At 38.4% G+C, this 25,591-nt stretch overlaps 1 protein-coding gene and 1 long non-coding RNA gene across 3 annotated transcripts in view; one reads left to right on the top strand and one right to left on the bottom strand.

Moving 5' to 3' along the window:
* Positions 1 to 25,591, bottom strand: part of KLHL32 (kelch like family member 32) — a 227,508-nt gene that overhangs the window by 5,307 nt on the left and 196,610 nt on the right. Inside the window, exons 7-10 of one of the 2 annotated variants that reach the window (XM_049897499.1) lie at positions 24,233 to 24,959; positions 9,642 to 9,700; positions 5,675 to 5,867; positions 3,440 to 3,534 (exon numbers count right to left, since the gene is read on the bottom strand). In XM_049897499.1, coding sequence (XP_049753456.1) covers positions 3,440 to 3,534; positions 5,675 to 5,867; positions 9,642 to 9,700; positions 24,233 to 24,959 — 1,074 coding nt within the window. Of the gene's footprint in view, positions 1 to 3,439; positions 3,535 to 5,674; positions 5,868 to 9,641; positions 9,701 to 24,232; positions 24,960 to 25,591 lie in introns of those variants that run through there. The other variant, XM_049897505.1, reaches the window with a different exon arrangement.
* Positions 10,549 to 13,530, top strand: LOC126083741 (uncharacterized). Its single transcript, XR_007518861.1, has 3 exons — positions 10,549 to 10,607; positions 11,291 to 11,464; positions 12,472 to 13,530. It is a non-coding gene; the product is annotated as an uncharacterized LOC126083741 (long non-coding RNA).

The following is a 25,591-nucleotide window of genomic DNA, read 5'->3' as shown; positions in this document are numbered from 1 at the left end:
TGCAGGCCTTGTTTAAAACATTTTTGAGTCTGCTTTAGAATCACCTTAGTCTTGTAGATACTCTTGAATATTCTCAGTGGTTTAAAATATATATATATATGTACTCCTTCATCTTTTGAGGACATAGTTGCTTATTTAGTAACACTAAGAAATCATGAGGAGTAAATTAGTGTATATAATTAGAAATTGAGCTAAAGAAAAATTTTTCGAGGACAAAAAAAGCAAAGGATACAACTATGAAGTAACTTAAAAAAAAAAAATTATGTCTTCCAAGCTAACTTTCAAGACTATTCCAAAACAGGAGATGTATAAAAGTTTTGAACTGGCAGCACTCTGATCTAAATTTTGTATGTATAAGTTAGTTTTCTTTTATATTCTCATTACGTTATGGCTTCTACTTACTTTATATTCCTTGAGCTAATTTGATATTAAAGTTAGTAGAAAGATATCCATAAACATTTTAAATTTGCATTTACTTCATGATAAACTCAAACTCATTTCCATTCTGCAAGTGGTCAAATGAAGGGCCCCAATTAAAAACAGTGTTTCAGCATTGCAAAGCGCTAGTCCTCACCTCGTTCAGTGTTTTTACCAATTCTAAAAAGTAAAAAGAAACCTAAAAGACTGTGAAGACTGCAAAATATATGCTTGATGAGGACTAGAAGAATTTTCTGGGAGAAAACATTTCTCATTTATTACTCATTTATTGCTATACAAAAGATATGACTAGCACAAGGTAGCCTTCAATTAACTAGCTAAAAATTTCCTTAAAGACTTATGAGCTTTTTCGAAGAATCTACTTGAGGCTTTCATAATCTTTTTCAACTTTATTATTGTTTCCTGTTTCACTAATTTTCTTTCATTTTTATCTCTTCAGCTTTCTTTATTTTTTGATTCATTTTCTAACATCTTAAGTTGTATTCCACAAGCTTTGCTATGTATTGTTTTCATTATCACTAAGTCCTGAGTATTTTTAAACCTCCATTATGACTTCTGTAATTCAAAAGTTATTTAGCAGTGTGTCTTATAATCTCCAAATATATAGAGGTTTATTTAACTTTTTGTTAAATTATAACTTAATTGCATTGTAGTTAGAGATCACAGAGTCCCTGGGTGGTACAAATGGTTAACGTGCTTGGCTACTAACCAAAAGACTGGAGATTCCAGACCATCTAGAGGCGTCTTGGTGAATAGGCCTAGTAATCTACTTCCGAAAAATCAGCCATTGAAAACCCTGTGGAACACAGTTCTACTCTGACGCACTTGGATTTGCCATGAGACTTGATGGCAACTGGTATTGGTACTGGTAGAGATCACAGTTTCTACCAATTTTTTTTTTTTTTAATTTGTTAAAATGTTCTCAACCCTAACCCGAGTGCATGATTAGTTTTTCTAAATATTTCACGTGTGCCTAAGCAAAATATATCCACTCTAACTGATGGATCCAGAATTACATCCATTAGGACAAACTTGTTGTTCAGGTTTTCCCTACCCTTGCTGATTTTCTTTTTTTTCAATTTGGTCTATATCAATAAATTGAAAGGTGTTAAAATCTCCCCAACAAACCTCTGGCAAGACTAGGCAAGAGAAGAAGAAAAAAGAGAAACAATACTATAAATGTAAAGGGGGACATAACTAAGGATAACAAAACTAAATGTTTCAATTTTGAAACCTTAGACAATATAGAAAAGTTTCTAGAAAAAAAAAAAACATAGGAGATGTGACTGAAGAAGAAATAAAAAGCTTCAATAGTCGCACAACTGTTAAAGATATTGAACAGGAAAACCAATGTTCATTACAGCACTATTCACAATAGCTGAAGGATGAAAACAACCTAAATGTTCATCAACAGATGATTGGATAAACAAAATGTGATACACACATACAGTGAAGTATTGCTCGGCCACTGTCTTAGTTATCTAGTGCTGCTATACCAGAAATACCACAGTGGATAGCTTCAACAAACAGAAGTTTATTCTCTCACAGTCTAGGAGGCTAGAAATCCAAATTCTAGGTGCCAGCTCAAGGGGACCGCTTTCTCTCTCTCTTTGTTCTGGAGGAAGGTCCTTGTCATCAATCTTCCTCTGGTCTGGGAGGTTCTCAGTATAGGAACCCCAGGCCCAAAAGACACGCTCTTCTCCCAGCACAGCTTTCTTTGTGCTCACTTTGTTTTATATCTCAAAAGAGATTGACTTAAAACACTACCTAATCTTGGAGATTGGCTCCTGCCTCATTAACATAACTGCCTCTAATCCTGCCTCATTAACATCACAGACATAGGATTTACAATTCATAGAAAAATCACATTAGATAACAAAATGGTGGACAATCACACACTACTGGCAATCATGGCCTAGCCAAGTTGATATACACTTTGGGGGGATACAATTCAATCCATGACAGTCATAAAGAGGAAGTCCCAATACATGCTACAACATGGATCAGCCTTGAAAACATGCTGAATGAAATCAGTCAGTCACTAAAGGGCACATATTTTATGATCCCACTTATATGAAATACCTAGAATAGGCAAACGTATAGAGATCAGAGTTTATTAGTGGTTACCAGGGGTGGATGGAGGGGAGGGGGAAGGGGGAACCATTCCCTAGGGGTCACTGAACTTCTGTTAAGGGTGATGGAAAAACTTGGAAACATAACGGTAATGGTTGAACATGATGAACATAATGTCACTGAATTACACATGTGAAGAATGTTGAAATGGAAAATGCTTTGTCACATATATATTTACCACAATAGAAAAAAAAAGATTGATGCAATGTTTAAAACTTCCCACAAAGAGATTAGATTAGATAAGTAGTTATAGAGATATATTTTTCTGGAGGTCAGAAGAACGGTCAGGGCTAACACATCTCAATAATCATGTTATCAGAGAACATATAAAATAGAAAAATAACTACGGTAAAAACTGTAAAAAATAATATTCTGAATATGTATATCAATAAGAGCTACTGCTGTTCCAAAAGGCCCAGCTGGCCACTGGGCCAGCCTGGGCTGTTCTCATGCGGACTATTCTATGTAACAGAGGCTGCCCCTGTCAGACCAGTCAGAAACGACACTGCTCCAGCCTGGACCAGGAAGGAAGAACAACTTTGCAGGTGGGCTTCATGGAAAGGAACAAATTGTGGTATAGAGAATAATAAGGCAATGGTGTGGGAAGGCAAAGGTATCCCACTTTCCCCATTTCCAGTATATTTTGTGTCTTTTCAAAGCTTATCCCCATCTTCAATAGGGCTCAATCATTCATATCAGGCATCATTTTTAGGATATAGAATGAATTAGTGGCTGAACTAGCTGCACAAAAAAAGTGAACTCGAGCCTCTTTCTACGTGTAAATATCTTTTCCTTCAGTAGCAGCATGGCAAAAAGTAACCCCCCTGAACCACTTGAACAAACTTCAAAAAGAACTTCAACCACTCACCTGGATACAAGCCAGAGGCTCATTTGTCCAAATCGAATAGCCTCCAACTAAATATATTCTCCCATTATGGACAGCAACTCCAGATTCATTTTGGCCTAAAGTAAAGAGAATTGGATAAAAATTAAAAAATAAATCCGTTTTCCTGCATGTTTTAATTAACCTCTTTGCCACTGAGGGATACAATTCCCTCCTGTGGCACACTTGTATATTCAAGGGGATTTGTGCAGCAGCTAATCACTGCCTCCCAGTACTCAGAAGGAAGAATTAACTGCTATTTCTCAAAGAAAGAATCTGTTGAGTCAGAAGCAAGCCAAAACGCTTATTAGCCAACTTGTCAAATACAGCAGTAATAAGCCACATAGAACTAGGGGTTTGGTACTATAGTATATGCCATTAATGTATAATGCTGGCAATACGGTATATTTTAGAAATGCAAAATACCTCTTGTATCTGCAAACACTTTTAAGGCAGTACTTATATTTGTAAAGTAACAGCTGTAACCCCAAGAAGTCAATAAAACAGCCATGCCCTTAGCATGCCCTAAATGAAGATAAATGGCAGAAAAGATTGATAAAGTTACTACCCTTCCTTTCTTTACATACACAACAGTTTTAAGATTAGATTAAAGTTCTTGAGCTGGGACCAGCCTGGATAATCCCTAGATACTGACACAACAAAGTGATGAAAGGCTCCCCTCATCCCATTTCAAAAAGAAGACAGAATAACTACCACATATTCTTCCCTGGAGGCCATCAGAGAGGGAGATAGTCTCTTTTTATTGATGGGCTGACACAGGATTGACTGGGGTAATAAATAAGCTGGATCCCATAGCAGGCAGAATCATGGGACGGGGGGTTGGGGAGAGGTGGGAGGAGATAAGGTAGTATTACAGCAACCTGCAGAGAGTTAAATATTTGTAGGCGGACCTCAAAAATCATTTTGCAAAAAAAAAAAATCTCAACATAAAGCATCCAAGCCTCTCATCAGTCACATTCCCACTGTTGCCTGCCCCCAGCAACTGTTGTGAGTGACGAAGTGCCCGCTCCACATCTTAAAATGTCTTGAGAGACTAATCCAAGCCACCATTTTGAATTCGTTTGTGATTTTCCTATTAGTACAACAGCCTGGAAGGGATCTAATCACTTGCTGATAATACAAGCTGACAAAGGGAGAAAACGTTTTCAATTCCATAAAGAAACATCAGGGGTAAGTGGTTCCCTGCTTTTATTTCCTTTGGGATGAGGATAAGGTTGAGTGATCTGGGTTATGTCCATGGTATTGCCCTGTGGCAATGCTTGGGTGGGTATGTGTGGCCAGAAATGCTGCGAATACCTACGCATAGAGCTGCTCTAAGGTTTAGCTTTTAGAAGAATACAGCCAGAAACAATATTTGACAGCGAAAAATAAGGCAGGTCTTTTTCCAGAACTTCTGAACTCAGGAAATAAAACAGGACTAAAAGTAAAGTAGAGGGTCAGCAAAAAAGAGGAAGATGCTCAGTGAAATTGATTGACGCTGGCTGCAACAATGGGCTCAAGCATAACAACAATTGTGGGCATGGCGCAGGACTGGGCAATGTTTCGTTCTGTTGTACATGGGGTCACTATCACTATGAGTCGGAACCGACTCGATGGCACCTAACAACAACAACAACAGAAGCAGTGAGGAGTCAAAATACATTGCTTCTGTAAAGGGTTATTAACTCTTTCAGCTTCTGATTCCTCTTATTGGTATCAATCAAAGTTCCTGTGTGAACACTGATTGATGATGATGGACTTTCTTAGTCACATATGAATATACACAAGAGGCCCTAAGAAACACTAGCTGCTTGGCCGCCTGAATGAGCCAAGTTTTTGCTGTGAGATCAATAATACACCTCTTTCTGGTTAATAAAAGCGAGTTGTTTTACCACCACCCAGTTGCCCTCGAGTCAACTCTGACTGCGGGTGACCTCATATGTACCAATGCAGAACTGTGCTCCATGAGGTTTTTAATGGCTAATTTTTTTTTGAAGCAGATCACCAGGCCTTTCTTCCAAGCCTCCTCTGGGTGAACCTGAATATCCAAACTTTCAGTTAGCAGCCGAGAACATTAGCCATTTGCACCACCCAGGGACTCCTTTACCACCATAGACCTAAAAGTTACAGATACGCTGAAGATTAAAGCATCTGAGAAAACAAGTTTGGCAAGTTCTTGAATCTCTGCTTTTCCTAATTTATTTAATCAAAGGTACTTGCCGGTCAACAAGTTGAAATTACAGCGTGTCCACTGGTCAGTGTCTATGTTATAAGAATCTATATGCCGCACAAGGATCCGGTCATTATTGTAGTCTAGGTCATTGCCTCCAAGAACATAAAGCTTCCTTTGGACGGCAGCCATGGAATGGTAGACCCTTCTCTGCAGCATAGGGCTGCGGCTTATCCACTTATTCTGAAAAAGGAAATTAAGGTGAATTCTATTAGTAGGGGACCTCCACGAAGAAAACAGCAGTGGGTACCTCATTAGTACAGGAGACTGTAATGTTTATCAGTTAAATATTCCATTTGAATGTTGGTTTGAGACATTGAAAGGTACGAACTTCTTATGTGAGAACAAGTGCAGAACCACAGATTCCAACAATATTTTGCAACTTACTAAAAGGTATTTCCTCTTGTTTGGTTACATTTTATATGACAGTTTGCATAATATAAGAAGAGCATATGAGAATGTAGAAACTTATGTAGTGGCTATTTCATAATTCAAAGATCCTACTCGTGCAAATCACCTAAGAGTAAAAGCCTATGAACACCTATACTGTGTACAATGGTGTCGTAATTAGGAAAACAGGCTTTGGATCTAGAATGCCTGGGTTTATAACCTGTGTGTGGCCTTGGCAATTTACTTAACTTCTCTGTGTCTGTTTCCTCGTCTTTAAAACCCTTTCAAGACCCAATTATTTTCTGCTCTTTTTGTTGATACCATGTGTTTTCATTAATGGAAGCAGGCTGAACCATTGAGTGTTGTTGAATTTTTGATAGGTAGTATGGATTTTTTTTTTTTTTTTGCCCCCACCAACAATCATGCCCTCTGAGTCCCAAGGGACATACATTGTCCCACTAATTCTACTCCCAGATGCCCCCTAAAATTCAGAGGGACACATGCTATCCCATAGAAAACTTTTCAAAATTTCTGTCTCCTACCAAAAATGCACATGCCTCACCCTGTAGAAACAGTAATTTGCAACGCACACCCATTTTTCCAGTTTCAGTCTAAAGGCTCCTGCCTTGTGGCAGCATACACTATCAGTGAGAAAGGAGCTTCCCAATGATCCTCAGAGGTGGAAAAATGGGTGGGGAACCGCATATCCTAATAGTCATGAAAGGAGATATATAATAATATAATGAAAGGAGATAGGTAGGTATTATCCCTACTACCACCAAGAAAGAAGAGTCAGGAATGGAGCACGTCCTTTGGACCCAAGGTCCCTGTACTGAGAGCCTCCTAGACCCAGGGGAAGATTGATGCCAACACACACGGAGATTTCCAAGGAAAGCTGGGCCCACAGATGTTGAAAGGAGACAAGGACCTTCCCCCAAAGCCAATAGAGAAAGAAAGGCTTCCCTAGAGTTGGTGCCCTAAATTCAGACTTCTAGCCTCCTAAATAAGAGAATAAATTTCTGTTTGTTAAAGCCACCCACTTGTGGCATTTCTGTTATAGCAGCACTAGATAACTACCTGACAAGGCTGTAGCAACAATTCAATGAGATAATACACATAAATCATTTAGAATAATTCCTGGCACTTAATAAATCTCCAATAAATGTAAACTTTTTAAAGTTATTGTGGTGATAATCATTGACTATCCAAGGCTATCCTAGATAAGCTAGGGTGAGGGTGGCTCTCCTGTTTTTTTTCCAAAATTAACCTCATGTGGTCAGTGGAAGGGCTAAGATTTGGTTCAGTAACAAACCTCCCAAACTGTATTAGTATCACACCCTCCTTCAACATATTTAAGATCACATCTTTTGGCAAATTGGGAAAAGGGATTTCTAGACACATATTTGTTTGTTTTGGTAGAAGGCCAAGTTGATATGATAACTTTAAGGAATGGTGAAACTTCTAATATTTGGTTCTAGGCCACCCTCAACAACGGGAAGGATAAGCTCAACCTTCCTTAAAATATGCCTCCTATTTAAAATGGAACGTAAAATGTGAAATTAGATGAAAATCAAATATGACTTTAATTTTAATCTCAACTGAGTAATCAACAGGTAAACAAACCTAACCTTTTTCTTTCTACATGGACACTAAGCATACAGAAAGAAACCAGATTCCATTTTGCCAAGAGAAATTTGGATTTCAACCAGAAAAATTATATTATGTTTTGAATAAACAGAATTGCACTCCTTAAAGAAGCAAAAAAAAAAAAAAAAAGTGCTCTGTAAATACTATTTCATTCATATAAGCATATCTACTAGCTCATTTCTAATTTCTCTTTTAAAGATACACTCAAAAAAAGAAAGTGGTTTGTACAGTTTGAAAAGCTCGAATTTATCTGCTTCTCCTTTTTTGAACATGTCATAATAAGAACTGACTTGCAATTAAGTATCTTCTTTAATAAAATAGCTAAGCCTTTCAGATATTTTGCTAAGAAATATCTTTAATATGTTATGCATGAGTGAATTTAACTCAAAACTATGATGATGCTTTCTTCCGGTGTTTTCTGTGAGGATACCCATTACAGGATTAGGAGTCAATGTTTGCATTAGCAGTCCATTCCCTTGCCATCTGGTTTGCAAAGCCTGCCTGCATCCCCTGATTAAATCTTTAGCTTCCTTCACTGCAGTGCCTGCCAGGTGAGCCGCCAACCCACTGCAAAGGCAAAGAAACAGAGAGGCCTGGTGGGGTCATTCCTAATAAGCTAGCGTGTGAATACTAATCAGTGGTGGGGAAGCAGAGGTCACCGCATCCTGCCTTCTGGCAGGTAGCGATGTGCTCCATGGCAGATGGTAGGCATTATCGACTCTCCACAAAGGCCTAGAAGAGAAATAAGTAGCAGGGTTGAATGATAGAGTTATTGAGATTCTGAGCAAGATGCAAGCAGATGTGATGTTTGCCAGTACTCACCGTAAACAATATGCCAGCAGAATTTTTAAAAAGAGCGTGTGTGTACAAACATGAAACAGAACTCATTTGAGAAAACATTAACGTCTTCTTCCTTTTTAACCACGTGTGCACCACACTCTAGCAACGGCAATTAATGACCCCTCCTGGGACAGCTGACCCATGGATATGTGGTCCCTGAAATCTACAGCTTCTAATGACATCAGGAAACACATTTACAGAGGGAGTACAGCTTCTTTACATTCAGAATCAAGCAATTGTTAAACTAAAAAGATACCAAACAGGCTGAGGTCGTTCCTGGCACACATTTGGTGGTCAGTCCTCACTCAGACTGCCAAAGCCAACCTGTTGTTTCATGTTCCACTGTGTCAACTGATGAATATTAAACCCCAAAATTGAGCCATTTTGGAATATTTACAAAATCAAGAAAAATATTTACATTGCTAAAATCATAAAAATGGCAAAATTCAGCTGACATCTGCCAAGGTCAAGGATGTTTTGGAGAAGGAAAGGAGAATAAAAATGTTCTCCTTGGGAAAAATTATTAAATGTGCATGAGAGGTTGACCAAAAAAAGAGACAGGCATCTTCATAATGTTCCCATTCAGGCCCTAGCTGTTAAGTGAAAACATACTTCAACTCTTCAGATACTTGTACGTCAGACTTGTCCTAGATGCTGTTCTACCTTTGGGAATAAGGAAACCATGTTCTCCTTCTAGAATGACACACCTTCTAGAAGGACACAGCAACAGGACAATCAAAATCATTTCTTTGAAAGCTTCTTCTAAACATGAACAGCCACTTGAGCAATGTGATGAAAGGGCACTTAAACTCATCAACAAATTTTCCCTGGTTTTCTACTTTGGGTGAAACTCTGAAGGAGTTAAACATTCTGTACAGCATAAAACTAGAGGAGCTGAAATTTTGTGAGTTTAAAAAAAGGAACCAAAAAGCAGTTTATCCAGATGCTTCCTTTTCTCTATATACGTTTAAGACGCATGTGTACTATATATAGACTTGGCATTCCAATGACTAATTACTGTAGAAGTCATTTAAAATTCATTTTAATTAAAGTAATGAGCTTTTCTTATATGATTCTTACCTGGTTAGGTTCATATACCATTAGTCTGTTCTGATACTGTGCCGTGTTAGTTACTCCACCTGTAATGGATTAACATGTGTTAAAGCTTTTCATGAATAAGAAATAGGATACTCCAACATAAGAATGAGATACAATTAAAGGAAAATTAGCTACTGCTGAGGATCTGTTTGTATACCCTCCTGGTGAACCCATGACATGATTAAGAAGCTTATTGTTAAAGCAGTTTCATTTTCAAGAAACATTTCAGAAGCAATCCAGTTGAAAGCGAGCAACAAGTATGCTGAAATTACCATGAAGCCCCAATTCTGGCAAAGGGACCTGTTTAGCCAGAAAGAGAGGGAAAATTGTGGGGAGGAACGGGAGTGAAGGGAGGACCCAATATATGCCAGGGACATAGGTGTATGGAAAATTCTCATCCTTACCTCAAATGGCAATTTTACAACTCTACCCTTCTGTACACTAACACTGTGACATCTTGATATATTTTTGGAAGAACCGTATCTAAGAAAAGGCATTACTTATGGAAAGGGAGCGAGGGCAGTGCTGCTCAATAAAATATAACAAGACCCACAAATACAAGTCACATATTAAATTTTCCAGTAGCCACATTAAAAAGTAAAATTTAATAATAGTAAACATTATTTAACTAAATATAGCCAAAATATTACCATTTCAACATGAAAACAGTATTAAAAAATTGTTACATATTTTGTATTCCTTTTTTCATAGTATGTCTTTGAAATCCAGTGTTCATTTGAAACGACGTGTCTCAATCCAGATTAGCCATATTTCAACTGTTCAGTAAACCACAGTGTGGCTATTATATCAGACGGTACTAATCTAGAGTTCTCCAGTGCAGTTGCTATTGTAGTCAACATTTTGAAACCCTCTTGACAACTACTTAGATCTAAGAAGCTTGAGACCTTCTGCTTAACCTGGACCACTAAAATTTGAGCACACTGCTAGGTAAGTTTTATTTGTGTTCCTACTTCTTTTCATGCTTGGTCTTACTGAGGAGTATCAAACCTAGAAATTATTAATTGTACTTTAATTTTTATCATCAGATGGGAAAAATTCCTAAAAAATAACAAATAAAACAGAGAAAATAATGCCAGTAGATAATAAATGTTAGGTAATAAAATAATAAAAATATGGGGACCAAAAAAATCTACCATAAGAAATATCACCTTGTACGTAGTTCCAGACCCTGCTGTAAAATAAATAACATTCTTACTTTAGTAAGTATCACAAAGCAGCAGCTAATTTTGCAATAAAGATCTAAAATAAAGCCAGACTAAAAAGGTTTCCTACTGGAATTCTTAGTGTTTAAAAACGAGTGCTGTTACAACACAAATACTTTGTATAGGTCACCACCATCGAGTCCATGACCAGGAGTCAAGTCAAGCAGAAGCCAGAGGATTAATACCTAATCCTCAACTGAGCTGTAACAATCAGTCAATACTAATGCATACATAAAGGGAAGCGAACCTGTCCAGGACAATCATTACTCTCTTACTCAATCCCAGTAAAGACATTATATCTTTCATGTAATTGACCATGGCTATTTTTATTAGTAACTGGAAGGCTATTTTTATTCTCTCTGAAGCTTGTAACCACTTTTAAAATCAATGAAATCTTTGTCAATGAAGGACATCCACAAAGAACAGAGAAACGAGCTTCCTGCCCTCAAAGAAAGTCTTCTCTGGGTTTCCACTGAATGTCTCTTTTCTAAAATGAAACCAAAGGAAAAGAAATCACGCTTAAGAAAGCTGAGGTTGAAACATCTACATAGAGTCAAGATGTTTGTCAAAATAAATGTAGAGGTATGTTTGTTTTTTACTCCTAACCTCCCCTTTCTCATCTGATTAAAAATTGTATGTTGGATAATTCTTCTTCAGCATAACTACACAAGAATAATCAAATCTATTGAGGTCTCATAAGTCTTCACGGTTAAAGTGATTGCCAGTCCTCTTGCTCTGGGCTGTAACTACCAGATTAATGACCAGCTTGCCTATTATCATTTCTCCAACTGAAAGGGAACAGAGGGTAAACCTTCCACCCATTATTTCAAAATTTCGAAGGCTTCCCTGCTCATTTTAGAAATATGGGAGAGAATTAATACCTACTGCAGTAAACTATCTATTTATGACACTATTTGAAAATATTTACACTGCTAGATGTATCAGACTTTGCCAGTTATAGATTAAATGTACAACCAATGGATTAGAATGTAGCTATTACTTCCCTTCTCCCAAGCAGAGCATGCAATTTATCTCTATGCTCTTCAGAATTATTTACTGTAATACATTTTCTTCTTAATCTGCACTCAGTAATTAGATTTCTTACCCATACATACAAATTTTCATTCATATAATCGTGTCTAGAAATGAGATATTGGGTTACAAGTTGGGAGTAAAAACAAAAGTCCCAGTTAGTTATTTGGTTGATTACCTCTAGAGTGTTAAGCCACAGGAGGTACCTGAAAAACCTAGTGCTGTAACTTTTACCAAGTCAGGATTGTAAAGGAAAACCTTGGAAATTGTTTCTATTGCTTTCCCCTTTGAAATAATTTACGAATAAGCACATAAATAAAACCATTTCTTCTTAGAACAAAAAGGAAAAAAAAAAAAAGCAACCAAGTTTGCTGGCCACATTTCTTTAGCAGCGTGGCTCATTTGCAGAGCTTTATCATTACATTCCCTTCACACAACGCTCTTCACTTTTAGATTAATCTGCTGAAATGAGATGCTAAGGATTTGCATACAGATTTGACTATACAAAAATAGATATGGAATTAATAACAGTCTCTATATGTTTTAATTTCTCCTAGATGGAGTACCCTTGCCTGTAGCGGTATTCTTGGCTTTGGAAGTCATCAAGCTGATTTGTCTGCTCTGGGTTACGATGCCACATGCTGCTATACTGTCCCCTGCAATCAAAGCACTTGCAAAGATAGATTCTATGCCTTCCTCTATTGAGAATATTTTATGGATTGGCAGTTCTGATCCCCTCCCACCCCAGGGGCGACAATCTGCATCTCAACGGCTTTCTATACATCTGTCATTAAATATGCCATCTCCTATCAGCATTCGTTTTTAAAACCAAGTTTTCCCTAACTTTGAAGTGCCACAGTGAAAGTTAAGACTTTTCACCCAAAATTGAAAATGAATAACCCTGTCTTATACTTTTGAACTGTGACTTAAAGATATACTGCAGGTTCCCCCAAAGTCAAATAAGTCTTTAAGAACTGCCAGAAGGAATGAAAAGTTACCACCATGCTACCAGCAGTGAGAAAAGCTTTCTATCATCAAGACAAGAGTAAAGCATTTTTCTTAAGCTTCTCTGTACAACTCACCACAAAATGTTTTGACAAATGGTTGAGTACACACCAGAGAGATGACGACAGGTCACTGCCAAACAAGCAACCTTTGTCTGTGTTACCAAGGATTCCTCCACTCCCCAACTCATAGTGAGCTCAAAAGCAACAACTGGTCAACCCTGGCAGTGTCTATAAAATAGAGGTGTTTAGAAAAAATTGCTCTCATTATGCTTTGGTCAGAATGGGTCATTTGATGACTCTGAATTTTTTTTCTTCGAGGACAGAAAATAGCTCTGGACAATACAGAGTCCTACACTAACCTCTTCAGGGCAGAAGCCTGTGGTACCGAATACAAGGCTAGTCCACAGCTGGGACAGAACAGAATGCAAAGAACTGATCATCTCCATGCTCTTAGGGAGGACACTTAGGTTAGAATTCTGCCAGCGAATTGGGGATTGTGGAAGACCATCTCAGTGTCTCTGCAAATTGAAAGGGAAGTTTAGTACACTACTGGAATGGTTTGTTTATGGAAATCTCTTACCATTTCCATAAACGGTACAAATGACTATGTACAGGATATTGAATTAATCAATGAATAAATTTTGTAGTTTAAAGTAGATTTTTTTTGTATCTCTTTTTTAAGCTATTTAAATTACCAATTTTAGAGGTCACCAGTTGGCAAAGTGGTTAAGAGCTACGGCTGCTAACCAAAAAGTTCGGCAGTTCGAATCCACCAGCTGCTCCTTGGAAACCCAATGGGTCAGTTCTACTCTGTCCTTTAGGGTTGCTTTAGTCGGAATCAGCAGGACAGCAACAGGTTTTCGGGATTTTAATCAGTCTTAGAAGAAATACCACCAGAATGGTCCTTAGAAGCGAGGATGACAAACTTGGGCTCACTTACTTTGGACATGTCATCAGTAAAGACCAATTGCTAGAAAAGGACATTATGGTTGGAAAATTAGAAGGTCAGTTAAAATAAGAGAAATCCTCAATGAGATGGATTGATACAATAGCCAAAACAATGGATTCAAACATACCAATGATCATGAAGATGGCACAGGACCAGGCATTGCTTCAGGCCTTTATACATGAGGTCACCATTAGTCAGAGCTGACTTGAAGGCGCTATGAGTCTGAATCGACTCGACGGCACTGGGTTTCTGGGTATATTGTAATATGTAATCCTTTCAGAAAACAGCAATGTTCTAATCTAAACAAATATATTTCAGAGTAATTCCATTTTATCGCTAAGTTTATTTTACCTTTTTTTATATTGCCAGTGTTTACATTTTAGAAACTGAGCTGTAGAAACACAAAATTGACATTATTTTGTGCCTGGGGCCCTGAGAAAAATAGACAGTTAAGCAATTAAAGACAGTCAAGTGATTGTTGATCCTAAACAGATCTCCAGGTATGATTGTGTTGTATGTCTTTGGAAGTTATTTCTTGTTATAATTTAAGCTTCTATTTTTCAAACGTCTTTTCAGGTGATAAATAACTGGTTTGTATGGTTTCATGGAAAAATCATGGTTTTAAAAATCAGACAAAGCTCAAATTCCAACTTTGTCACATTCTATCTGTGTGATCTAGGGAAGTCACTTAACCTCTTAAAGGGTTATTTCCTGGGCAATAATGTGGATGGTAAATAAGTCAGTTTGGAATTAAAGGCTTCTTCATTATTTTTGGAGAATATAGGTGATCTGCTTGCTTTCTTCCCTTCATACCATTTAACTCTTTTTAAAGCATAGTAGAATGGCTCATTTACGTTTGGCTTCCATCTCAGAACAATATTGTAGTGGTTTTGTTTTAGTCTCCTTCAGATGGGGAGCAGTGAAGTCTGGGGCAGAAGTGGAGAAAAAGAAAAAGTAACTGCTGGAGGCAGCTGGTTGCTAGACTCTAATACTATTCACATCAACAAAGATTTTATTCTTTGTGGACATTTTAATTTACTACGAACCATTAAGTGGACATGTCAAATTATCAAGCTCCAAACTTCTACCAAGTAGGTGGCTTCCTCACGTGTTTGCTGCCTCTAAGGGCAACAGACATACACTCTTTTATGTATTCACTCCCACAACACACATTCTTCTCCCTCAAGAAATCCTTGAGCCCTTCACGCTCACCTAACAGGGATTCCAGCATGATGAACTCCTTTCAATATGATCCTTTTGGCTGTTAACCAGTCTAAAACCCTTTTTCGTAAGGGAATCAATCCAAGGATCTACCTTCTCTGATTCTTTGCTGGGCACCACCAAAAACCAGTACAGAAATTTGTAAACTGGGTCATCAAAATTTTTATGGTTTCCAATCATAGTATGGGCTCTCAGCACTTTTTAATTTTTTTTTTTTTTTACTTGTCAGTTCCCTCTGTATCGTTTCTCATAAGCTTTTCCCAAAGTCGCTCTTCCCAGGTCTTCTACCTGGTCCTGACCCTGCACAATCCCAAAAGATGACCGTGTATATCACTTGAATCCATCAATTCGAACCTTCTGTTCTGGGACGATGTGTCTATTACCAATATCACAGTGTCTATCACAAAAAAAAAAAAAAATTTTTTTATATCACTTGAATCCATCAATTCGAACCTCCTGTTCTAGGGATGATGTATCTATCTATTACCAAAGTCACAGTTGCGGGTACCTACAAGTTGCTCTCAGCATTTACCAAACAAATAGATAGCCCTCATCCTACATCTTCGATTTCATCCTCTTCCTTAGCTATAAACTTGCTTTAAAAAAAAAAAAAAAAAATTCCTCCACTGGTCCTAGATTTTTTTTCTCTAGTTACTCTCTTTTTAGCCAAATCTCCTTTTTCCTTCCTTCTTTTTCTTTCTTTCCCTTCCCTTCTTTTTTCTTTCTAAAGCCAAAATGCTATTTATTATTTTATAATGAAAAAGTGTGGCTGTCACATGGACTGAAATATGCCTATTCTTGGAAACAGCACATTCTCATCCTGCCGGCAGGAGTATACCGAAAGCCAGATAATAATTGGAAAGTTATTGGTAAGCTCAGATCCAGGGAATGAAGTGTTATACCATACACTGTTTATTGGTAACAGGCTAAGACAGCCTTCACCCAAACCTCCTGCACATGTAGCCTATATCTGGCTGTTTCTACTTACTTCCCATCCATGCCTCAAGCCACTGCATTCCAGCTCCCACCATCCTCTACTCCCCTGAAACTGCTATCACTGAAATTACCAAGTAGTTCCTGATTGAATAATCTAATGGAAGCATTTTGGACCTTGATGTCTGTCATGGATTGAATTGTGTCCCCAAAAAATATATGTCAACTTGACTAGGCCATAATTTCCAATATTGTGTGTTTGTCCATTTTGTGATTGTAATTTTATGTTAAAGAGTATTAGGGCAGGATTATAACACCCTTACTAAGGTCACATCGCTGATCCAATGTAAAGGGAGTTTTCCTAGAGGGTGGCCTGCACCACCTTTTATCTTTGTTGTTGTTGTTACAGGTACTGTCCAATCGGTTCCCACTCATAGTGACCTTATGTGCCACAGAACAAAACAATGCCCAGTCCCGTGCCATGTTCACAATTGTTGTTATGCTTGAACCCATTGTTCTAGCACTGTGTCAATCCATCTTGTTGAGAGTTTTCCTCTTTTCCACTGACCCTGTACTTTACCAAGTATGATGTCCTTCTCCAGGGACTGATCCTTCCTGATAACATGTCCAAAGTATGTAAGACACAGTCTCATCATTCTTTGATCTTCATCAGTAAGTGTTTCAAGTCCTCTTCACTTTCAGCAAGATTGTGTCATCTGCATAACACAGGTTGTTAATGAGTCTTCCTCCAATCCTGATGCCTGGTTCTACTTCATATAGTCCAACTTCTCAAATTATTTGCTCAGCATACAGATTGAATAGGTATGGTGAAAGGATACAACCCAGATGTACTCCTTTCCTGACTTTAAATCACACAGTATCCCCTTGTTCTGTTCTAATGACTGTCTCTTGATCTACGTACAGGTTCCTCATGAGTACAATTGTTCTGGAATTCCCATTCTTCACAATATTATCCATAATGTGCTATGATCCACACAGTCGAATGCCTTTGCATAGTTAATAGAACACAGGTAAACATCCCTCTGGTATTCTCCACTTTCAGCCAGGATCCATCTGACACCAGCAATGATATCCCTGGCTCCATGTCCTCTTCTGAATCTGGCCTGAATTTCTGGCAGTTCCCTGTTGATATACTGCTGCAGCCACTTTTGAATGATCTTCAGCAAAATTTTGCTTGAGTGTAATACTAATGATATTGTTCTACAATTTCCGTATTTGGTTGGATGACCTTTCTTGGGAATAGGCATAAATATGGATCTCTTCCAGCTGGTTGGCCAGGTAGCTGTCTTCCAAATTTCTCGGCATAGACAAGTGAGGGCTTCCAGTGCTGCACCTATTGTTGAAACATCTCAATTGGTATTCCATCAATTCCTGCAGCCTCATTTTTTGCCAATGCCTTCAATGCAGTGTGGACTTCTTCCTTCAGTACCATTGGTTCCTGATCATATGCTACCTCTTGAAATGGTTGACCACTGACCAATTCTTTTTGGTATAATGACTGTGTATTCTTTTCATGTTATTTTTGATGCTTCCTGCATCATTTAACATTTTCCCCATAAAACTCTTCACTTCTGCAACTCGAGGCTTGAATTTTTTCTTCAGTTCTTTCAGCTTGAGAAATGCTGAGCATGTTCTTCCCTTTTGGTTTTCCATCTCCAGCTCCTTGCACATGTCATTATACTTTACTTTATCTTCTCAAGCCACCCTTTGAAATCTTCCATTCAGTTCTTTTACTTCATCATTTCTTCCTTTTGCTTTAGATATTCGATGTTTAAGAGCAAGTTTCAGAGTCTCTTCTAACATCCATTTTAGTCTTTTCTTTCTTTCCTGTCTTTTTAATGACCTCTTGCTTCCTTCATGTATGATATGCTTGATGTCATTCTCCAACTCATCTGGTCTTCATCTGGTCCTTTTACAAGAGATAAAAGGAAAGAGAAGCAAGCAGAGAGCAGGGACCTCATACCACCAAGAAAGACACACCAGGAGCAGATTGCATCCTTTGGACCCAGGGTTCCTGTGCAGAGAAGCTCCTAGTCCAGGGGAAGATTGACAAGAAGGACCTTCCTCCAGAGTGGACAGAGAGAGAAAGCCTTCCCCTGGAGCTGACACCCTGAATTTGGACTTCTAGCTTACTAGACTGTGAGAAAATAAATTTCTCTTTGTTAAAGCCATCCACTTGTGGTATTTCTGTTATAGCAGCCCTAGATGACTAAGACTATGTTCCTGAGGTCTCAGGCCCCTTCCTTAGTTCATCCTCCTCTGCAGGCTCCTCACATGTCAGTGTTTCCAACCTACTGCCCTTAGCCCTTTCCAGGACAATCTCCTGTAAGTTTCACTCTTGCCTGCTGGTCTCACACTCTCCACCTGGACTTCTTACTCCTCCTCATTGTATCTCATGTCGACTCATTGTGAGAACCTCCTTGCTTATATTTGCCCTTAGAAATAGAAGGGATGGTCCTTGGCTCTGAGTCTGAGAAGAGAAAATTTTGAAGAAAGTGAAGAATTTTAGTCAGTGAAGGAGAGTGGGTGAGAGAGTAGACCCCGGTGGTCAAGTGTAGAGAGCACGGAGACAGTGCAGCTATGCTGGGTGAGGTGAGTGTATACCCATACCAAGCCCTCCCATCAACTTGTCTTCAACCACAGGACTCAGGTGGATCACTAGGTTCCTTCAGCTTTGCATGTCTGCCAGAGGCAAATTGAAATGATTGGACCAGAAAGTCCAAGCATAAGGATAGGAAGGTGTTAATGGGTAAGAAGAAAGTAGTCAATGGACTGGAAGCTAGTTAGGCTAAAGGCTTTACCTTCTTTCGTGAAAACTTTCACGCCTTCTGTAATAATTACTCCTTGCTTTGTACTACTTCTGTACCTTGAAAAGACTTCTGTCATCACACACTATAGTCAATCTGTTTATAAGTCTGTTCCCTACTATACTCCAAGCCCCCAGTACAAAACCTGTGTCTTATTCTACTTTGTAACTCTAACACTGCCCGAAGAAGACAGAGAGCCTTGGAACCGTGCTCAGCATCTCATGATTAGTAAGAGGTGGAGCAACAATTCACGTACGTGTGTGTGTGTGAGATCAGTCTTGTGATCTTAGCATACCATACCCAGCCTCTGCCATACCGGATATTTTGTTAATCCCTGATATTCTGTATATAATTTTTCAGATACAAGTAAAGTAATATTTGTACAAAGAAAAGCTAAAGATACGGAATTTAAAATTTTTGTTTAATAAATTTTTCACATCATTCTAATTTTAATTAATGCTAGGAAAAAACCAAAGTCCCTTTAAAACTGTCGAGTAGATTCTATAGGACAGGGTAGGACTGCCCAAGCGTTTCCAAGGAGTGACTGGTGGACTCAAACTCTTAGCAGTTGTAGCTCTTAACCACTTTGACACCAGGGATCCAAGTCCCTTTAATAGGTTTGAATAAAGTTATTTAAAATGGGGCAATGCAAACTTCATATAAATTTAATCAAGATGAATGTAAACATATCTTCCAGGGAGTTAAGAAGCTTTAATAAAAGTTCATTTATTAATGAAATATCTGAAAAACTCCTTGACTGTCAGCTCCTAGAGGGCAGGAAGTGTGTTTACCGAACTAATCTCATTTATTTATAGCCAGCCCAGTGCTATACTTAGTAAAGACAAAGCAGTCATCAAGAGAATTAAGAAAGCACTAAACATTACTTTTGAGTAAATGCAGTAATGTTTGTTTTACTTTTATAGTTTCAAAGCACTAATTTATAGTTAGTTTCTTGCTATCTTGCTGCCATTTGATATAAATGAAAAGGTAAATTATTCTGCAAAATGAGCTCAGGATTAATTCTCACTCACACACACACACACACACAAATGTTTTTAGTAGTTCACAAATTATTCCTTAAAATGGGGATCATTTCTTTTAAAATGTGTTTGTGTTTGGGTGGGGTGGGATTTCAGTACACAAACACAGAGCTGCAGTATATTTAATGCTTACTTTACTTCAGTTTTTTTACTTCAGTGTTTTACTTCCGTGTTGCCCATTTCAAATCAAAATGGTATGGAGCATTTTCTGAATTGTTTCACGATGTCAATTGCTATTACCAAACCGAATTTGTTGCTGTTGGTGGATTCTGACCTATAGCAACTTTACAGGACAAGGAGAGCTGCCCCGTAGAGTTTCCACGACCGTAATCTTTCTGGAAGCAGACTGCCACATCTTTCTACCAAGGAGAGGCTGATGGTTTCGAACCACTGGTCTTTTGGTTAGCAGTCAAGCACTTAACCACTGGCCACCAGGGCTTCTTTCAAATGCTACTACAGCCTATAAAATTTCACTGTCTCTTTTTTTTTAATGTCTTAAATAGGAGCCGCTCCTTGAGAGAAAGATGTGGCAGTCTGCTTCCATAAAGATTACAGCCTTGGGAACTCTATGAGGCAGTTCTACTCTGTCCTATAGAGCTGCTATGAGCCGGAATCAACTTGATGGCAATGGAGTTAACACCTTAAATTAAATGCTAATGCTCTAACCATACAGTCTGATTTTCTGAATTCCTCTCTGCTTGTCTCACTTTAAAAACTATAAAGAGATTTCAAGGTGTCCTGACTCCAAAATGGAGAGAGAGATTGAGTGCCAGAGCATGTGTTAGAAATGTTGTCTCTAAAGAAACATTCATTTTATGTTCTACGGAACAGAAATAAGCCCCCAAAATTCATGTTCTATATTCCATACTACCTCCACCTCAGGCAAAGCTTGCAAAATACCAGAAGAGTGCCAATGACCCAATCCCCCATCAATTAAATTGGAAATACTTGATTATTTGGTAAAGGATAAAGAAAAGCCTCAAACATTTTCGTCTCCTCCAATAAATCAGGTTAACACTTCTAAGTCAGTGATAGTCAGTGTGAAATGTACCTGTCTTTTTTTTTAAGGGGCCCATTAGCAAATCTGGGCACCCCTCCCTATCCATGGTTAGATTCACAATTGATTTATTATAAGCTGGGCCTGAGGAAAGAGGCAGGTGACGGAAGTGTTAGAAATGTCACTGGTGATTTCCTCTTCTTTCCAACTCAAGGTATTGTACTGTACATAGGAAAGTGAGTTTCTCTTCTCAAGTACACAGTGGGGAGAAACAAACCTGAGAATATTGTGATTGTTTTCATTAAGTACAGTTAACATGGGCTGCATACATTAGTGCAAATGAAGAACAAAGAAAACATATTTCCTTATACAGTAGAGGAAATACAAAGTGATATAGCAATATGATCTGCAATGCACTGATACATTTAATAAAATGGAAAAGGAAACATATACACCCATATTGAAAGGGAAGTTCGCTTGATGTCAGAATGACAGATCTAGCCAGTCTAGGATGAGCTTCTGTGCTTTCTTAAGAAGGACCTCACTAAAGAAAGTGTTACATGGTCAAATCTCCAAAGCCATGTAAGGGAAACTCCAGCATTCTTCAAAAGCGAGTTTCACAGCACCCCCTCACCAAAAGAAGAATATTTATTAAAACATTTATGAGAAATTCATAGGAAATTTAGAAAATGCCATGCAAAATTTAGAAACGCAGTACATTAACAATAAATATGAAACTAGTCATTGGAAGGAAAGCCAGTTGGAAAAGCATAGAAATTGCATTTCCACAGGTGAAAAGACCTGGCTATCTGCTCCTGTAAAGATTAAAGCCTAGGAAATCCCATGGGGCAATTCTGCTCTGTCCTATAAGGTCACCACTATGAGTCAGGATTAACATGATGGCACACAACAATAACAAAACACACTTAAAAGGGAATGGGTCACCAGATAAATGAGGTTATTATTTAACTATATCCACATATGCTAATATTCACAGTCACATCTAACATTTACTTGGTATTTAGGACCAGTAATTCCTGGGTCCACCTCACTTAGCTCCTTCCTTAGTCTTAATTTTAACTTCGTTTGTTAATTTATTGAGCACTTAAACCCTGACCTGAGCTAGGTTTCTTCAATGACAGCCAATGAATTGTCAATAATGGAGGCACTACTCAGAGAAGCTGAGATTGTGGTTGTCTCCCTGGTTATTGAGGGCAAAGAAAAAATAGGTACAGTCCAAATAAATTACTTTAAATAGAAAGGAGAATTATTAATAATAAACTAGAGAAGATTATTAAGGGAATCTGAGAAGACTTCACAGATGTTCTCAAAAGTGATTGATTCTTCTAATCACAAACCTCTCAAAGTTAGTCTTGGCATTAAGGTTATTAGATTTTTCACTTCCTCTTTGTCCTTGATGACATAGAAATTAAACAAGTTCCATTTGGGTTACAAAATGGGTATCCTCCAAATTGAGATAAGATGCAACTTTCTTCCCCTTATAGAGCAAACCTTTCAAAGGAGGTCTTTCTCAATAATGGAACTAGAAACATGGGTTGGTAACCTATACCTCACAGGTTTCTCCTATACAAGCCAAAAGGCAGCCAAGAGGGTTTAAAGGGTCTGAGCAACCATATTCACTCAGTCTTCAATCTATCAATGGGAAATCATTGCCATTTATTGACTTGGCCACATGGTGATTAGCACACCACAGATATCCAATAAATATTTGATGATTTGAACTCAAAGAAGACATGAGTCCCATCCAGTTTTGGCACTGACTTATGCAGTAATCTCTACCCGGTTGTTTGGATGCATTATACCTGAGTTTACTCATTTGTGAATGAATCTAGTAGTCTTCTTCCCCATGCCACATGGGCATGAGGGGAAAAGAGCAAATTGTATCAATAAAAGGCTTTAGATCTTTCAAAGAAGGCCTCAGATGAATTACTGGTCAAAGCCAAGATAATACCACCTATAAAGTTTACTTACCAAAAAATCGAACCTAAATTTGATCATGCCTCTGACCTAATTGCCAATATTTAGGAAAAACTGAGTACAAAGGAACACATCATGGGACGCAGGAAACTATAGAGAACAAAAAACTGCGAGGAAAAAATATAAGTAGGAACCTACAGATTTAAAGGGACTTAAGAGACATAGCAGGCTTCACTTAGATTCCAATTTGAATAAACTGTTGAAGATCATAAAACAATTGAGTATATTTGAACACTGACTTGATATTTGAAGATAGTATCAAAAAAAATCCGTGCTGTCGAGTTGATTCCGATTCATAGTGAACCTATAGAACAGGGTAGGACTGCCCCAAAGGGCTTCCAAGTAGCAGCTGTTGGATTTGAACTGCTGACCTTTTGATTAGCAGCTGTAGCTCTTAACCACTGAGCTACCAGGGCTCCTTTGAAGATAGTAATTATTATTAATTTTTCTTCACATGACAATGGTGCTGCGGTTATGTTTTAAAAACAAATTCTTATAAATCTAGTAGATTTACACACTGAGTTATTTAAATGAAATGATATGTCTAGGATTTGCTTCAAGATAATCCAGGATGGGATGGGGTATGTGAGCATATGGACAAAAAGACTGGCAATGAGTGGGTGACCGCTGAAGCTAGCTTATGTGTACACAAAGTTTCTCTACTTTTCCTATAATCAAATTTTTTTTGTTGTTCTTTTTTTTTTTTTTAAGAAACAAATACAAAAAGGTAAACTAAAATAGAGCTAAAACCAAACTGCCAAATAATCAGTAAGAATGGGAGAGGAAATAGGAATGAAGGCTTAGGATGGCATGAGTTACTGCAATTCACAGATAATATAAAAACTTCATTTTAGACAATAACTTAAATCCCTCCCCACAATGCGCAGCATGGCTATACTCTGGTAGCAGAATAGATTAATTAGACTTCTACTTCCCTTGCTTTGTCTTTGATGAAATGGCTCCTGGGCAGGCAGCCCAGGGTAAAAGAAAAAGCAAAGGACCTGGATAAACCACAAACTGTGCAGTACAATCCATGAATAGTCAAGAGCTGATAATCTAAAGAATAGAAGGTTTGGTGGAAATACAGATGTCATGGGCCATTAATTTTCATCTTGAATTTTTATTCCACTAATCACTCAGAGAAAGTCATAGAAAGGTCAATTATTTTCAATTACATTGCTCTCTATAGAGTAGGTGCTCAGTAAATGAATGTTAATTAGCTAAAATGACATCCTTGGCTCAATCATTCGATTACACATGGTCATATTACCAAAGCTTGATGTTTAAATTAATGGCACAAAGAAAACTGTTTTTTGATACATCCAACGTATGAGGTGTGTTCTACCTGATATCCAAAGAAGACCGTCAGCCACATATCCAGCGTGACATGAAAGGGATCGGTCAAAAGACTGTACAAACATCCATTTGTTCTTCTTGGGGCAATATCGCTCAACTGTAGGCAGAACCTGGCGCAGTTCATTCCTGCCCCCAACCGCATAGAGGTACTCATCCATGGCACCCAGCACGAAATGCTCCCGGCAATTTTTCATGGGTGCTATCTCTGCCCAGGAATTGCTGCGGGGGTCATAGCGGCAAGCAGTCCTCACAGCACACGTCCGGCCGCTGGCATGCTCAACTTCCCCTCCTGCTACAAACAAAAAGTCTCCCATGACTGCCACACAATGGTGGCTCCTTCCCACGGGCATGGGAGCCAGCTCACTCCAGTTGGCAACAGCTGCTATGAGAGCATTCTCCTGATCAACAGGATTGAAGTACCGAAGTTCCTTGACTTTACATATCTCACGCTTTTTCCCACCAATGATATACAGAGTGTCTGACTGGAACCGTGGTTTGGTCCTACCAGTCTGCCAGACAGGCTGTGCATAGATGCTCTGGTGGTATTCCAGGGCCTCGTTGACAAGGGCTGTTGCAGTCTCACTTGCTTGGACCAGGGGGTGGGACAGAGCAACTGTATGGAGAGTATCCACGTCCATGAGGCCGAAGCGGATGTACTGCAGGAGCTCATCCATGTACTGGTAATGGCAGTTGTGTTCCAACCACCTCACGGCTAGCTGAAACAGAGGGAGGTGAGATAAAAGAATACGAAATTAAGAAAGAAAGAGCATAATCAATGACATACAGGGAAGTCACCGTATATTCTTTCAGATACTTAATAGTATAATTTTTTGTCTTACAGTGTAACATGAGAATATTTTGATACCCAGCTGAGGATTATTTTTTTCCCTTATCAGCAGAGATACAAAAGAACTCATGATATTGCTGTAGGGATTGGGAACAACGTTTAAGCAACACTGATGGCGGAATTATGGTATCGCTTGGGGTGAATGATAAAATTGCTTTTCAAAGAACGATAATACTGTTGTGAAACAGCCTGCGCTCTTATGTTTCCCCCATAAGGGGCTTGGTACACACCACCACCATGAAATGTCAGCAAGGAGCAGTGTCGTCACAGATCATGCAACATGTCAACCCAGAATCAAGGTACAGCACCGACATAAGTAACATCAGAAAATATGTGATCACCTGAGACCACAGGGCGTACTTGAGAGAAAATCAGTAGAATGATTAGAAAGAAAAAAAAGACTTTCTTCCTGCCCTTTTGCTAGCTACCGCAGTCAGGAAACCAGAATAAAAAGATTACAAACTATCAATTTCTTTTTTTTCCCCTCAGTTAGTTTCCATC

This window comes from Elephas maximus, chromosome 1 (assembly GCF_024166365.1).
Source record: "Elephas maximus indicus isolate mEleMax1 chromosome 1, mEleMax1 primary haplotype, whole genome shotgun sequence".
Taxonomy (NCBI): domain Eukaryota; kingdom Metazoa; phylum Chordata; class Mammalia; order Proboscidea; family Elephantidae; genus Elephas; species Elephas maximus.
The sequence above is the reverse complement of the archived record's forward strand: the minus strand, read 5'-3'. Positions and strand labels throughout refer to the sequence as shown.